Here is a 15,952-nt window from a genome sequence, read left to right as displayed (position 1 = left end):
TGGATTTGGCAATAAGGAGGTTGTTGTTACCTTTACAGAGCAGTTTCATTGGGCTAATGATGTGGATTCAAATGATAATGAATTGAAGAGTAAATGAGTGATTAGGAAGCAGGTGGAATATTAATTCAGGAAGTTGGAAGATGAAGGGAAGAAGTAGGAAAGCAGTAGCTAGAAATTAGAGATTTTCTTTTTTTTTTTTTGCCGTACACGGGCCTCTCACTGTTGTGGCCTCTCCCGTTGCGGAGCACAGGCTCCAGACGCGCAGGCTCAGCGGCCATGGCTCACGGGCCCAGCCGCTCCGCGGCATGTGGGATCTTCCCAGACCGGGGCACGAACCCGTGTCCCCTGTATTGGCAGGCGGACTCTCAACCAATGCGCAACCAGGGAAGCCCGAGACTTTCTTTTTAAGATGGAAAAGTCTTTAGAACATCCACAGGTTTAGGAAGAGTCAGCAGACTGGGAGAAGTTGAAAAGAAACAATTCAGGTGTAGGATTCAAAAGCTGAGGGGTTTTTTGCCTAATGATTTCTATTTCTTCTGTGAAGTAACGCCTTTACTGAAAGTGAAGGGGTAAGAGTTGAATGAAAAGCTTGAAGAAAATTTAGATACTGCACAGCATTATGAAAAATGTTGCTGAACAAGGACAAATACATAGATTGCTGAGAGCATTAAAGGCCTTCAGCTAAAGCTGCATGCGGTTTTCTTCAGGATCAGTTAGCAGCTCCTGTCTAAGAATGAAGAAATCCGATTGTAGGATTGTTTTAATTTGGGAGTTTTCCGGGCAAGTGCAGGAAAAGGACAAGGATGCCCAGAACTTGAGTGTGCTGGTGAGAGAGTAGTATGAGTAGAAATCATGAGGTCCAGGCTTATGCATTTGGGAAATGATCAGCATATTGGAAGTCAGAGAGGAGTTTTAAGGGGACTAAATGACAAGAAGGGAGAAGGCTTGTAATGTGGGTTTGGGGAGTGGATATTAGAGGTATAATATTTCTGGTTTGGGCATGGCAGTGTGTTGCTGTAGGAATTTGGAGGTCAAAGTCACCAAAATTAAAAAGAACAGAGGCATTAATCAATGATCAAAAGCTTACTTTGGCCCATCTCAAATTTAGCTTTACTCTTCACATTCCTTAGTAACTCTACTTGTTCAAGTCAGTGGTATTATTTTTATTTGTAGTTAAAGAATTTGGTGGGGTGGGGGGGGGTCTTCCCTGGCCATAGCGTCTGGCCCAAGAGATTACTTGTTATTACCAGACTTGCTTTCCTATCTGGGTATATAGGATATATTATTTTTCCTTCTACCTTTCTGGCTATTTCTAAAATGTCTCCTTTGTAGAATCTATCTGTCTATATATCCCACTGAAAACGTAGATGTAGCTGCCAAAGATTTACCCTGGGCTCATGTTTTCTTGATGTTTAAAGACTCTAGCTAGTTCTTGCCAACCCTTTTCATGTCATGACACCTAAAAAATGATAATATTTGTCTGTACACTAGAGAAAGTGAAAGAAGCTGTTTGAGGTTAGAAGTGACTTAGGGATTCTGGCTGCCCTAAGGGTTGAAGAGAGCAGTTGTGCCCTGAATAATTTTTTACTCACTTCCATGAGCTTAGACTGTTGGTACTCAGGTACCTGAGATTCTACTTCACCCTTGATATTCATCCTTTGGTTCACTCTCACTCTCTTAGTGTATTGGCAAGACTGTACGAAACCTCAATATCATTTTTGACATCATGACTAGAGTCTCACATTTGGTTTATTCTTATAAAACTTCTCTACTTGTAATTGCTTCATTTTGTCTGCCTAACATCTTGATGATGACAAGGCCATGCCAGATGATGTCCAAGGCACTCCTTCAACCATTTATACCAGCAGTGAACAGCTTCGACTCTTTGCATTTGAAGCAGAAGTCAATGAGAACTATGAAATGGCAACAGTGTACTATGAAGAGGTAATTAAACATCTTTCTGGTGGTTGTCATTACTGCTATTTGTACAATATGGGTATGATAAATAGTAGTTTCTGATTGTTTAAAATCCAACCTTATTGGTGAAAGGATAGACACATAGATCAATAAAACAGAGCCCAAATATAGGTGCACACAAATAAGGCCATTATATTTTCAACAAAGTTGTTTACAAATTCAATGCAGAAAGGATAGTCTTTTCAAAAAATTGTGTTAGAACAGTTGGTTATCCATATGCAGAAAATGAACCTCGAGAGGCAGAGATCAAGATGACAAAGTAAGAGGGCATGGAACTCACCTCCCCACCACGAACACATTAAAAATACATCTACATGTAGAACAATTCTCAGTGAAAACTAACTGGAAACTGGCAGAAGGACTCCTGTACAACCAAGGCTCTGAGAAAGATACACACACAATTGAGTAGAAGGGGAAGAAAAGTAGAAGGGGAGATCTGGTTAGGATCTGTGCCCCTCGGAGGGGACTCAGAGGAAAGGGGAGATTGCACTGGTGTATACCCACACTGGGGAGTAAGTAGGTCAAGCCACAGACTGGGTATCCCAGTCCTGGGTTCCTATGCAGAGGAGACAAGCCACCTTGGCTGGTTGGAGGACTGCTGGAATGGATAAAAAGGCTGGAGAAGCCTGGACTCCGCTCCTGAGGGGTGCAAGCGTCCTGGCTTGCCCTTGAGGCAAGGCAGAGATAGGTCTGCCCTACTGGCTGCCAGGTTTCCCATGGCTGCCTCACCATGCATCTGGGCCCAGGCCAAGCCAATGTTCCAGCCCCACTTAGACCATGCCACAGCAGCATTGGATCTGGGGACCACAACCAGGGAAAAGACTCGACCCTGGGTTGCATCTGAGAAGAGCCACTGATGCCTACACAGGCAGTGCATTGGACCTCTGTATGCACATGGGCCCCAGTTGCTTCATGACACCCCTCCTCTGGTGCAAAGGTTTTGGTGTGGGGAGAGGGGAAAATGTGTACTTAATGGGAACATAGCCAGCTGGAGGAAAAATCAAATCCAATGTTGTGAAGCTATTGCCCTGTTTTCTTCTCAGAGTTTTATAGTTTTAGGTCTTACATTTAGGTTTTTGATTCATTTGAGTTATTTTTGGTATATGGTATTAGGTAAGGGTCCAACTTCAATCTTTGCATGTGGATATCCAGTTTTCTTAGCACAGTTTGCTTAAAAGACTGTCCTTTCCCTATTGAGTGGTCTTGTCACCTTTGTCAAAAGTGATTTATTTCTGGGCTCTCTGTTCTATTCCCTTGGTCTCTATGTCTGTCTTTATACCAGTATCAGGCTGATTACTATAGCTTTATAAGTTTTGAAATCAGGAAGTGTGGGTCTTCCAGTTTTGCTCTTTTTTAAGATTGCTTTGGATATTCAGGGTCCCTTAAGATTCCATATGAACTTTAGAATGGGCTTTTATATTTCTGCAAAACACAGCATTGGAATTTTGATAGATATTGCATTGAATCTGTAAATTGCTTTGGACTGTATGATATCTTAACAATATTAAGTCTTGCAATCTGTGAACATGGAATGTATTTCCATTTGTTTATGTCTTCTTTAATTTCTTTCAGCAATGTTTTATAGTTTTAACTCATTATGAGTTGCTTTTATTATTACGTATTTGTGGATAAGCTTATGTTTGCATTCTCAAGACTGTGACAGAAATGATTATATGTAAATCTTTAAAATGAAATATAAAATGAACCTTTTGGTTCCCAAGTAATTGGATGAGCGTATGATGACCAGAACACTGACACTAGGAAGCAATGAGTTGAGGATTCGTTTTTTACATTATTTCATCAAATATTTATTGACCACATACTATAAGCCAGAGAAGTGACTGTTCTAGGCATTTGGACTGTTCTATGACTTCTTAGTCATAGTTTCTACTTTCATAGAGCTTATAGTATTTATGGAGTGCTTACTGTGTGATGTTGTGTGCATAAAGAATATGACATAGCATCACAATAACCTTGGTCCTCCTGATGTTTCATGTGATAGAGGTTGGTTCGTGAGCCCCAGAACCTGGAGCACTGGCTGGACTACGGTGCCTTCTGCCTCCTAACTGAAGACAATATCAAAGCACAAGAGTGTTTTCGGAAAGCCCTTTCCCTGAACCAGAATCATATCCACAGGTATGGTTGGAAGGGAGATAAGGAATGAGTAGGAGCAGATAAGCTTCTATATGAAATTGTCTTGGTTCCATGACTGTGACATGGGACCATGTTGTTAATCATGTTGGTGGTCTCTTCTCAGCTTGTTGCTGTGTGGTGTCCTGGCTGTCCTGATGGAGAACTATGAACAGGCAGAAATTTTCTTTGAAGATGCTACTTGCTTGGAGCCAACTAATGTTGTAGCCTGGACTTTACTTGGTTTGATATTTTCCTGTGATATGAATGTGTTTTCTTTCATTAGAAGATTTTCCCTTTCTCTTTCCACTCTTAAATGGCTCATTGTGTAGTTCTTAAACTTTAGTAAAAGTGTGGGAAATTTAAGTGAAATGTTGTCATTCTTCAGTATATGATGGTGGGAAATTAGTCACATTTATTTCAACATCTTTTTTTCTTCAGGCTTGTACTATGAAATTCAAAACAATGATATTCGAATGGAAATGGCATTTCATGAAGCCTTCAAACAGCTTCAGGCACGAGTGCTTCAGACACCAGTTACAAAGCAGAGGAGCACCGGTACTGTGGAGTATGTTGAAGAAGGAGGGAAAGACGACTCCTGTTTAGGCCCTTGGGGAATAACCAGTGGTTCTTCTACAGCAGCAGTCAAGGTGGAAGTCCCAGCAGGTAGGACCAGGGAGATGATGAGTGGCTATTGGAAAAAATTACTGGCCTTATGAGTATGACCTGGCACATAGTAGGTACTCAGTAAATAGCTGTTAAATGAATGAGAAGGTGGAGTTTTGAGTTGTTCCAGGGATACCAGGAAAGAGTCCTTCTAAGTGTTTCCTCATTCATGTGACAGAAAGTTGGAAGCTTCTACTTGTTGCTATTCAGTTTTTTGAGACTTAGAGAATTTACTGTCTCTGTGTATCCCTAAAAGGGGTATCATTTTAGCTGAGTAAATTTCATTCTTTTTCCCCTCACTCTCTTCCTCAGTATGTAAGGTCCCATTCTTGTGATTGTTAAATTTATTTGTTTATTTATACACTGTATTTTTTTCCTGTTCTTCATTGACATTCTCCTTTCCTCCACTTTAGGAAATCAGTCATTCTAATGTGTTTAATGTGTGTATTTTTGTTTATGTGTTTCTTCCATATGTTATTTTGTTTATAAGTTATTGTACATTGTTATTTTGTGAACATGTATTTTCAACAGTTTGAGGTATAATGGACATTTCATAAACTGCACATATTTAATGTATAATTTGATGTTTTGACATATGAACACACCCATGGAAACATCACCACAATCAAGATAATGAACATATCCCAAATCCCCAAAACTTCCCTTGTGCCCATTTGTAATCTCTTTCTCTTGCTCCTATTTCCAGATAACCACCAATCAACTTTCTATCACTATAGATGAGTTTGCTTATTCTATCACTATAAATGAGTTTGCATATTCTAGAATTTTAGAATTAAACAGAATCACACAGTATATACTCTTTTTTGTCTGACTTCTTCCATTAAGCCTAATTATTTTGAGTTTCAAACATGTTGTTGCCCATATCAGTAGTTCGTCATTTTTTATTTCTAAATAGTATCCTGATGTACAGAGATACCACGGTATGTTTATTTAGTCACCTGTTGATATATATTTGGGTTGTTTCTAGTTTGGGACTATTAAAATAAAGCTGCTATGGATATTTGTGTACAAGTCTTTGTATAGACATATACTTTCATTATCTTGGGTAAATACTTAGAAGTTGAATAGCTGGGACCCTGGGTTATCTAACAGTATGTTTTTTATTTTCTAACTATTTGGGGGTTTTTCCAGATGTCTTTGTTTTTTATTTCTAATTTAATTTCATTGTGATTAGAAAATGTGCTTTGCATGATTTGAATCCTTTTAAATTTATTTGGACTTGTTTTATGGTCTAGTGTTTGATCTGTCTTGATCCCATATACACTTGAAAAGAGTGTGTATTCTGCTGTCATTGAGTGGAGTGCTCTATAAGTAGGTTTAATTAGTTGATTGTGTTGTTCAACTCTCCAAATGCTTTGTAGTTTTGTGCCTTTGAAGTTTTGTTTAAATAGTTCTTGCCTCAAGTCACATTTTCTTCAATTAACTTTATAATATTAGTTTTACATTTAGATCATTTTTAAAATTTATTTTTATTATTTTATTTATTTATTTTTGGCCGCCTTGGGTCCTCGTTGCTGTACGTGGGCTTTCTCTAGTAGCAGTGAGCGGTACTCTTCATTGCAGCATGCGGGCTTCTTATTGTGGTGGCTTCTCTTGTTGCGGAGCACGGGCTGTAGGTGTGTGGGCTTCAGTAGTTGTGGCACGCGGCCTCAGTAGTTATGGCTCACGGGCTCTAGAGCGCAGGCTCAGTAGTTGTGGCACACAGGCTTAGTTGCTCTGTGGCATGTGGGATCTTCCCAGACCAGGTCTCAAACCTGTGTTCCCTGCATTGGCAGGCGGGTTCTTAACCACTACGCCACCAGGGAAGTCCCTACTTAGATCTTTAATCTATCAGGATTCCATCTTTGACTGTGATGCAAGGTAGGCATCAAATTTTATTTTTCTCCACATATAGATCTAGTTTTCTCAAAACCATCTATTAAACCATCATCTTTTATCCTTTGATTTAAGGTATATATGTCTCTGAGCTCTCTGTTCTGTCTCATTTGTCTGATATTAAAACAATATCACACTCTTTATTGCTGTGGTGTTATAGTATGCCTTCGTATCTGACATATGAGGTTCTCCCATTTACTTGCCTTTTTTATACCTGACTTACCTATTCATGAATGTTTATTCATCTGTATGAATTTTATAGTGAGTTTATCAAGTACATTAAAAATCCAGTTGGAAATTTTATTTGGACTGTATTGAATTTATAGATAAATTTAGGGCTAATTAACATCTGCATATTATTAAACCATTCCATCCAGGTGTGTGGAGGATCTCTCCATTTACTCTGGTCATCTTCTGGGTTCTTTATTAAAGTTATAACATTTTTTTCCAGTGAGGCCCTGTTTAAGTAATTCATAGATATTTTATAGATTCCATTGCTATCATAATAGTATCTTATTTTAATTATGTTTTCTAGTTGGTTATTGCTGTATTTTTTAGTGTATGCTGTTGATTTTCTACATTTTAGATTTTAGTGTATACTATTGTTTTTTAGATTGAACTTGTATATGACAATCTTGTTTGACTCTTATTGATTCAAGTAGATTATTAATTCTGTTATTTTTTTCCAGAATATGATTATCATATCATCTGCCAATAATGACAGTGTTACGTTTTCCTCCCAATCCTCATACTACTCATGTCTTTTTATTATCTACAATAATATGTTGTATATTAGTTGTGTTGTTCAGCATTGTCTTCTTTCCTGTCTTAAGGGGAATGAGTTTAAAGTTTGTCTATTAAATGTAAAATATGCTGTAAGCTTTTTCTGAAAAACCTTTACAGAATTAAGGAGGATCTCTTCTATTCTTAATTTCCAAAGAGTTTTTTTCATTAATAGGTGTTGATCTTTATCAAATTCTTTTTCTGCATCAGTTGAAAAAAATAATTTTCTCCTTTTATCTATTAATACAGTGAACAACATTGACAGATTTCTTTTATATTGAACAATTCTTGCAATAATTGGAAATCCTACTTGATCATAATGTATTAGTTTTTAATATACCTTTGGATTTGAATAACTAATGCTTTATTTTGGATCTTTGCATCTATGTTCATAAATGAAATAGACGGTAATTTTCTTTTGTCGTCTATTTTTTTTTTTTTTTTTTTTTGCGGTACGTGGGCCTCTCACTGTTTCCGGAGCACAGGCTCCGGATGCACAGGCTCAGCAGCCATGGCTCACGGGCCCAGCTGCTCCGCGGCATGTGGGATCTTCCCGGACCGGGGCACGAACCCATGTCCCCTGCACTGGCAGGCGGACTCTAAACCACTGCGCCACCAGGGAAGCCCCCTGTCATCTATTTTTATAATCAAGATTATTTGACACCTTTCCTTTGCTCTTCTGTATCAACTTATATATGATACAGTTGATTTTGACTTAAACATTTGGCAGAACTCAACCATAAAACAACTGGGACCTGGGGTTTTTGGCAAAGGAGGTATTGACTATCATTTCATTTTCTTAATCTTTAAGAATTTGCATTCTGTATTTCTTATTGTGTTATTCATGGTATTTTATACTTTTTAGAGTTCATCAATTTCATCTAGTTTTAAAAATTTATTAGAATATGATTTTTCATATTAATCTTTTATTTTTAAATACACTTCATTTTTTAGAGCAGTTTTAGGTTCACAGCAAGATTAAAAGGAAAGTATAGAGATTTCACATATACTTCTTGCCTCCACACATGCATAGTCTTTCTGCCCCATTATCACCATGCCTGGTGACATATGATATGCAGTATCTTAAAAGCTTATGTGCCATCTGTATATCTTCTTTGGTGAGATGTATGTTAAGGTCTTTGGCCACTTTTTAATCAAGTCCTTTATATTCTTATTGTTAGTTTTAAGAGTTCTTTGTATATTTTGACTAAGTCTTTTATCAGATGTGTCTTTTGCAAACATTTTCTCCCAGTCCTATGGCTTGTCTTCTCATTCTCTTCACATTGTCCTTTGCAGAGCCTGAGTTTTTAGTTTCAGTGAAGTCCAGCTTGTCAATTCCTTCTTTCATGGGTCATGCCTTTGGTGTTCTATCTAAATAGCCATACTCAATGTCATCTAGGTTTTCTCTTATGTTATCTTCTAGGAGTTTTATAGTTTTTGCATTTTACACTTAGTTCTGTGATCCTTTTTTTTTTTTTTGTGGTATGCAGGCCTCTCACTGTTGTGGCCTCTCCCGTTGCGGAGCACAGGCTCCGGACGCGCAGGCTCAGCGGCCATGGCTCACGGGCCCAGCCGCTCCGCGGCATGTGGGATCCTCCCGGACTGGGGCACGAACCCGTGTCCCCTGCATCTGCAAGCGGACTCTCAACCACTGCACCACCAGGGAAGCCCTGTGATCCATTTTGAGTTAATTTTTGTGATGTTATGATGTCTGTGTTTAGATTCATTTTTTTGCATGTAGATGTCCAATTGTTCCACTGCTATTTGCTGAAAAGTCTATCTTTGCTCAATTGTATTACCTTTGTTTTTTTGTCAAAGATTAGTTTATATTAATGTGGGTCTATTTCTGGGCTCCCTATTCTGTTCCACCAATCTATTTGTCTATTCTTTTGGCAGTACCACACTGTCTTGATTATTGAAGCTTTATAGTGTGTCTTGAAGTCAGGTAGGGTCAGTTCTCCAACTTTGTTCTCCTTAAATATTATGTTAGCTGTTCTGTGTCTTTTGCCTCTCCATATAAACTTTAGAATCAGTTTTTTGATATCCACAGAATAACTTTCTGGGACTTTGATTGGGATTGCATTGAATCCATAGATCAAATTGGGAAGAACTGACATCCTGATGATAGTGAATCTTCCTATCCATTAACATGAACTATCTCTCCATTTATTTAGTTCTTTTTTGATTTAGTTCATCATAGATTGTAGTTTTCCTTATACAGAACTTGTATATATTTTGTCAGATTTATACCTAAGTTTTTCATTTTTTGGATGCCAATATAGATAGTGTTGTGCTTAAATTTCAAATTGCACTTATTTGTTGCTGGTATATAGATTAACTTTTATATATTAACCTTGTATCCTGCAATTTTGCTATAATTGCTTATTAGTTCCAGGAGTATTTTTGGTCACTTCTTTTGGACTTTCTACATAGACAATCATATCTTTTGCAAACAAAGACAGTTGTATTTATTCCTTCTCAATTTGTATTCCTTCCTTCCCAATTTGTATTTCTTTTATTTCTTTTTCTTGTCTTGTTGCATAGCCAGGACTTACAGTATAATGTATGATGTTGAAAAGCAGTGGTGAGAAGGGACATCCTTCCCTTGTTTCTGACCTTGTGGGAAAACTTCAAGTTTCTTACCACTAAGTATGATGATAGCTATAGTTTTTTGTAGATATTCTTAATCAAGTCCAGGAAGTTTCCCTCAATTCCTAGTTTACTGAGAGTTTTTATCTTGAAGAGGCGTTAGATTTTGTCAAATGCTTTTTCTGCATCTATTGATATGATCATATGATTTTCTTCTTTAGCCTGTTGATATTCTGGATTACATTAGTCAGTCTTTGAAAGTTCAACCAGCCTTGCATACCTACGTTAAATCCTATTTGGCCATGGTGTATAATTCTTTTATATATTGTTGAATTTGATTTGCTAATATTTTGTTGACAATTTTTGAATCTATATTCATGAGAGATAATAGTCTGTAGTTTTCTTGTCTTGTAAAGTCTTTGTCTGGTTTTGGTATTAGGAAAATGTTGGCCTCATAGAATGACTTAGGAAGTATTCCTTCTGCTTCTGTCCTCTTAAAGATATTGTATAGAAATGGTGTAATCTCTTATTTAAATGTTTGGGAGAATTCACCAGTGAACCCATCTGACCCTTGTATTTTCTGTATTGGAAGGTTATTAATTACTGATTCAGTATATTTAACAGATATAGTCCTATTCAGATTGTCTGTTTCTCCTTGTGTAAGTTTTGGAAGATTATGTTTTTTAGGAAGTTGGTCCATTTCATCTAGGTTATTAAATTTGTGGGCACATAAGTGTTCATAATATTCCTTTACTATCTTTTTAAAATATTTATTTATTTATTTGGCTGCATTGGGTCTTCATTGCTGCACGTGGGCTTTCTCTAGTTGCGGCGAGTGGGGGCTACTCTTTGTTGCTGTGTGTGGGCCTCTCATTGAAGTGGCTTCTCTTGTTGCAGAGCATGGGCGCTAGGTGCGTGCACTTCAGTAGTGTGGCACGAGGGTTCAGTAGTTGTGGCTCGTGGGCTGTAGAGTGCAGGATCAGTAGTTGTGGCACACAGGCTTAGTTGTTCCGCGGCATGTGGGATCTTCCTGGACCAGGGCTCGAACCCGTGTCCCCTGCATTGGCAGGTGGATTCTTAACCACTGCACCACCAGGGAAGCCCTTTACTATCTTTTTAATGTCCATGGGATCTGTAGTGATGTCTCTTCTTTCATTTCTGATATTAGTAATATGTCCTCTTTTTCTTTCTTTCTTTTTTTTTTTTTAGTTAGCCTGGCTAACGACTTAATGATTTTATTGATCTTTTCAAAGAGCCAACTTTTGGTTTCATTAATCTTCTCTATTAATTTTCAATTTTAATTTTATTGATTTCTGCTTATATAGTTATCATATCTTTTCTTTTAACTTTGTATTTAATGAAAAATTCTCAACAAAATATTAGCAAACCGAATCCAACAACACGTAAAAAAAGATCATACAGTATGACCAAGTTTATCCCAAGTTCACAAGGACGGTTCAACATATGCAAATCAATCAATGTGATACACCACATCAACAAAAGAAAAGACAAAAACTACATGATCATCTCAATAGATGCAGAAAAAGCATTTGACAAAATTCAACATCCATTCATGATAAAAAGTCTTACCAAAGTAGGTATACAGGGAACATATCTCAACATAATAAAAGCTATTTATAACAAACGCACAGCTAATATAATACTCAACGGTGAAAAGCTAAAAGCCTTCCCACTAAAATCTGGAACAAGACAAGGATACCCACTCTTACCCCTTCTATTCAACATGGTATTGGAAGTCCTAGCCACAGCAATCAGACAAGAAAAAGAAATAAAAGGTATCCAGATTGTAAGAGGTATAATTGTCATTATATGCACATGACATGATACTATATGGAGAAAACCCTAAAGATTTCACACAAAAACTTCTAGAACTGATAAACAAATTTAGCAAGGTAGCAGGATACAAGATTGACATACAGAAATCTGTTGCATTTCTTTACACTAGCAATGAAATATCAGAAAGGGAAAGTCAAAACAAAACAAAACAAAAAACAATCCTTTTAAAATCGTATCCAAAAAAGAAAACAAAACAAAATACATAGGAATAAACCTGACCAAGGAGGTGAGAGACTTATCTACTGAGAACTATAAAAAACTGATAAAGGCAACTGAAGATGATTCAAAGAAGTGGAAAGATTGCTTATCTCCACTTTTTTTAGTTCTTTTACTGAGGTTATGTCTTGTTCTTTCATTGGTAACATATTCATCTGTCTCTTCATTTTGCCCAATTCTCTGTTTATTTCTGTGTGGTAGGGAGGTAAGTTGGTTACACTTCCCAATCTTGAAGAAATGGCCTTATGTAGGAGATGTCCAATGGGGCCCAGCAGGGCACTCGATTCTCGTCACCAGAGTTATGTGCTCTAGAGGTATCCTGTATGTAGGCTGCATGCATTCTTCTTTTGTGGCAAGGTGAACTAATGTGGGCATGCTGGTAGGCGTAGCTGGGCCCTGGCCCAGTTGTCTGTGAGGCAGTGCCTCATGTGGTGGCTGAGGGCCCAATGGAGGGCACAGTAGGCTTCCTGTGTGGTTGGCTGTGCAGCCCTGGCAGGAATTGGGGCTGGTGCTGGCCCACTGGTGGGCTAGGCTGTATCCCTGTGCAGCTGTCTGTGAGCTCCAGGAGGGCTCATGGCTTGTGCCAACCCCCTGGTGGGTGGGTTCAGTCCCCAGTGGTAGTAAGCTAGCGGGAGGATTCTAAAATGGCACTTGCCAGTACCAGTGTTATCATGGTAGAATGATCCCCAAATGGCTGTCAACAGTGTCTCCATCCCCAGAGGGAGTACCAGTTGCCTCCTGCCATCCAATAGGCTCTCCAAGATCAGCAAGTGGGTCTGACCCAGGCTTCTTTCAAACTACTGCCTCTGCACTGGGACTGGGAGCATGAGAGATTTTGTGCGCTCCCTTTAAAATTGGAGTCTCTATTTCCTGTAGTCCTTCAGCTCTCCTGATCCTAAGTGCCAGTCCTTCCTGGTTCAGGATCCCTAGTTTGAGGAGCCTGATATAGGACTATGACCCCTCACTCCTTGGGGAGGACCTCTATGATTGTGATATTCCTCTTGTATGTTGGTCACCAACCTGAGGGTGTGGGTCCTGACTATACCATGTCCCTGTCCCCCCTACCATCTCACTGTGGTTCCTTTTTTAAGTCTTTGGTGTGGAAAATATTTTCTTCTAGTCTCCGTGTCATTTTCGTAGATAGTTGTTCTGTAAGTGGTTGTAATTTTGGTGTGTCCATGGGAAGCAGTGAGTTCAGGGTCTTCCTACTCTGCCATTTTGGCCACCTCTCCAGTTTCATTTTTTTCATTAAGATCATCACTTCTCAATGATCAGTCTGCATATTTAACCATTCTCTTTTCTTGAAATACATGTTGGATTAACTCCATCTCCAATAGTTTGGGTTTCCTTTGATTGCTTCACTTTCTTGTCATACCCATTAGATGTAATCATTTCCCAGTAATACTGTCGTACTTTCTAGGAGCTCACCTACCCTCACAGTTTCTATTTTCACTTCTGATAACTGTCAGATTTCTATCTTTTTTTTAATATAATTTTTATTTATTTATTTATTTTTGGCTGTGTTGGGTCTTTCTCCAGTTGCGGCGAGCGGGGGCCACTCTTCATCGCGGTGCGTGGGCCTCTTACTGTCGCGGCCTCTCTTATTGCGGAGCACAAGCTCCAGATGCGCAGGCTCAGTAGTTGTGGCTCACGGGCCTAGTTGCTCCACGGCATGTGGGATCTTCCCAGACCAGGGTTGGAACCCGTGTCCCCTGCATTGGCAGGCAGATTCTCAACCACTGCGCCACCAGGGAAGCCCCAGATTTCTATCTTTAACCTTGACATCCCTCCAGAATCCAGCAGTTGGATTTTTCCACTAGTTAACTCATCTCCTCATATCTCAAACTGACTCTACATCATTATATTACGCACCCAAGCTCATGATCTCAGAGTCATCCCTGCTGCTTCTTGCTTGCTTGCCTGAGCTTCCCCCGATCCCAATATCAAGTTGATTTCCCAGACCATTTGGTTTTCTTTCAAAATGCTCCCTACATCTTCCTTTTATATTTACACTACTCTCCATTACCAATATCCAGAATGTTATAACAGCCTTATTACAGACTTCTTTGTCTCCATCAACATTTTTTTTCTCCTTGCTGCATAGTACTGCTAGAGTAATCTTCATAAAATCCCACTTTCATCCTCTGATTTTTCTGCTCAAAACTCTTCATTGTAAACCTCTTCTTTTTCCTACAGAAGAAAACTCCTAGCATTCAAATATCAATACAGTCTAGCCCCCAACCTACCTTTCCTTAATTTTTACTATGCAATCCTCAATACCCATAAAAATAATTACCTTGCTACTTCCATGCTTTAGCCCCTACCTCTCTACCTATCCAACTTCTACCTATTTTTCAAAGCCATATCTTTTTCTCTAGCTGAGAGTGACCTCTTCTGATTCAGAACCAGCTGGCACTGATCATTTCCTAACCAGCATTGCTTTTTATTTTTATTCCTAAAACATTTGTTTATGTGAGAGGCAGCTTGGAATGTTTAAGAGCTTCAGCAAATTTTTTAACTTTTCTGTGGTTCACTTTGTTTAATGGAGCATAATAAGTATATCTCATAGTGTTGTGAAAAATAAATAAGATTGTACATTACAATCCTTAATATAATACCTGGCATATAGCCATGTTCATATATAACTACTTATGATGATGGTGATTTTTTTTTTTTCGGTACGCGGGCCTCTCACTGCCGTGGCCTCTCCCATTGCGGAGCACAGGCTCCGGACGCGCAGGCTCAGCGGCCATGGCTCACGGGCCCAGCTGCTCCGCAGCATGTGGGATCTTCCCGGACCGGGGCACGAACCCATGTCCCCTGCATCGGCAGGCGGACTCTCAACCACTGCGCCACCAGGGAAGCCCGATGATGTGATTTTTGAACAGTGAAATAAAATAGAATTCCTGTTCTTAAAGGGTTTTAATATTATCTAAATATTAATCTTCTCCTCTGGATTCTTGAGATTCTAGGCTTAGCATATAGCTTTTGTAATAGGTATTTGTTTGACACTATCATGACTTGGGCTGGCAGAAGGGTTCAACTGGGGGGTCATAGTGGCAGGAGCTGTGCTGTCTGTTTAGCTTGCACTCTAAATTATTCAGAAATATAAAAAATCTGCAAAACAAGTCTTTCCATGCAATATTTAGGGGTTATGTTTCCTATGCTTTGGAAATTAATTGTATTTATCTCCTGTAATAACCTTTTAATATACAATGTAGGAAGGTAGGTTTTTATCTCATTAAAATATAATCTTTTTAGGACTAGGAGCTCCATTATCCATTCTAGATGAATTTCTTGATGAATCCTCTAACCTGCAGTCTGAGTCACATGAACCCATTTTGTCTGTACAGTCTCAGGATCCAACTACCAGCCAAAAACCATCCAACACATTTATGAAGGAGATACCATCAAAAAAAGGTAATTAGAATAAAGATTTCCACTTGGACGAAGGGGATAAACAAACTAGACAATGTTGAAAACTCTTTTGCTGACCAAAATGGCAATCTTAACTTGTTTGAAGTTGATTAGTTTATCTGTAATATTGTCTAAATTCCTTCATGTGAGGCTAGACTCTGAAATCCAGTCTCAGTAATGCAACTCTTTCTGTAGAGGATTTACATTTAGCTCAGAGAAGTAGCCAACTATAGACCTATGATTTTCTGGCAATGAATTTTCATTTTTACAGTATCTAAAGATTCAAAGTATCTACAAATCTGTTTCACATTCAGGAAGATCTGAATACTTTTTTTTTTTAAAAAAAAGCTTTTATTCATTCAGCTTGCATTTGGAACCACCAGTAGAATAACCTCAAGAACCTTTAAGATCTCCTTGGGGG

General features: G+C 38.6%; 1 protein-coding gene across 8 annotated transcripts in view; it reads left to right on the top strand.

Annotated features, from left to right (window-relative positions):
- The window catches only part of CFAP70 (cilia and flagella associated protein 70), an 88,162-nt gene that overhangs the window by 53,738 nt on the left and 18,472 nt on the right, over positions 1-15,952 (top strand). For all 8 annotated transcript variants that reach the window (XM_049697270.1, XM_049697275.1, XM_049697273.1 and 5 more), the window contains 5 exons: positions 1,819-1,944; positions 3,980-4,113; positions 4,235-4,350; positions 4,549-4,773; positions 15,376-15,534. In XM_049697270.1, the coding sequence (XP_049553227.1) occupies positions 1,819-1,944; positions 3,980-4,113; positions 4,235-4,350; positions 4,549-4,773; positions 15,376-15,534 (760 nt within the window). The remainder of the gene's footprint in view (positions 1-1,818; positions 1,945-3,979; positions 4,114-4,234; positions 4,351-4,548; positions 4,774-15,375; positions 15,535-15,952) is intronic.

The sequence above is a fragment of the Orcinus orca genome, chromosome 14 (assembly GCF_937001465.1).
Source record: "Orcinus orca chromosome 14, mOrcOrc1.1, whole genome shotgun sequence".
Taxonomy (NCBI): domain Eukaryota; kingdom Metazoa; phylum Chordata; class Mammalia; order Artiodactyla; family Delphinidae; genus Orcinus; species Orcinus orca.
Note: the sequence above shows the minus strand (reverse complement) of the source record. Positions and strands in the feature narration are given on the sequence as shown.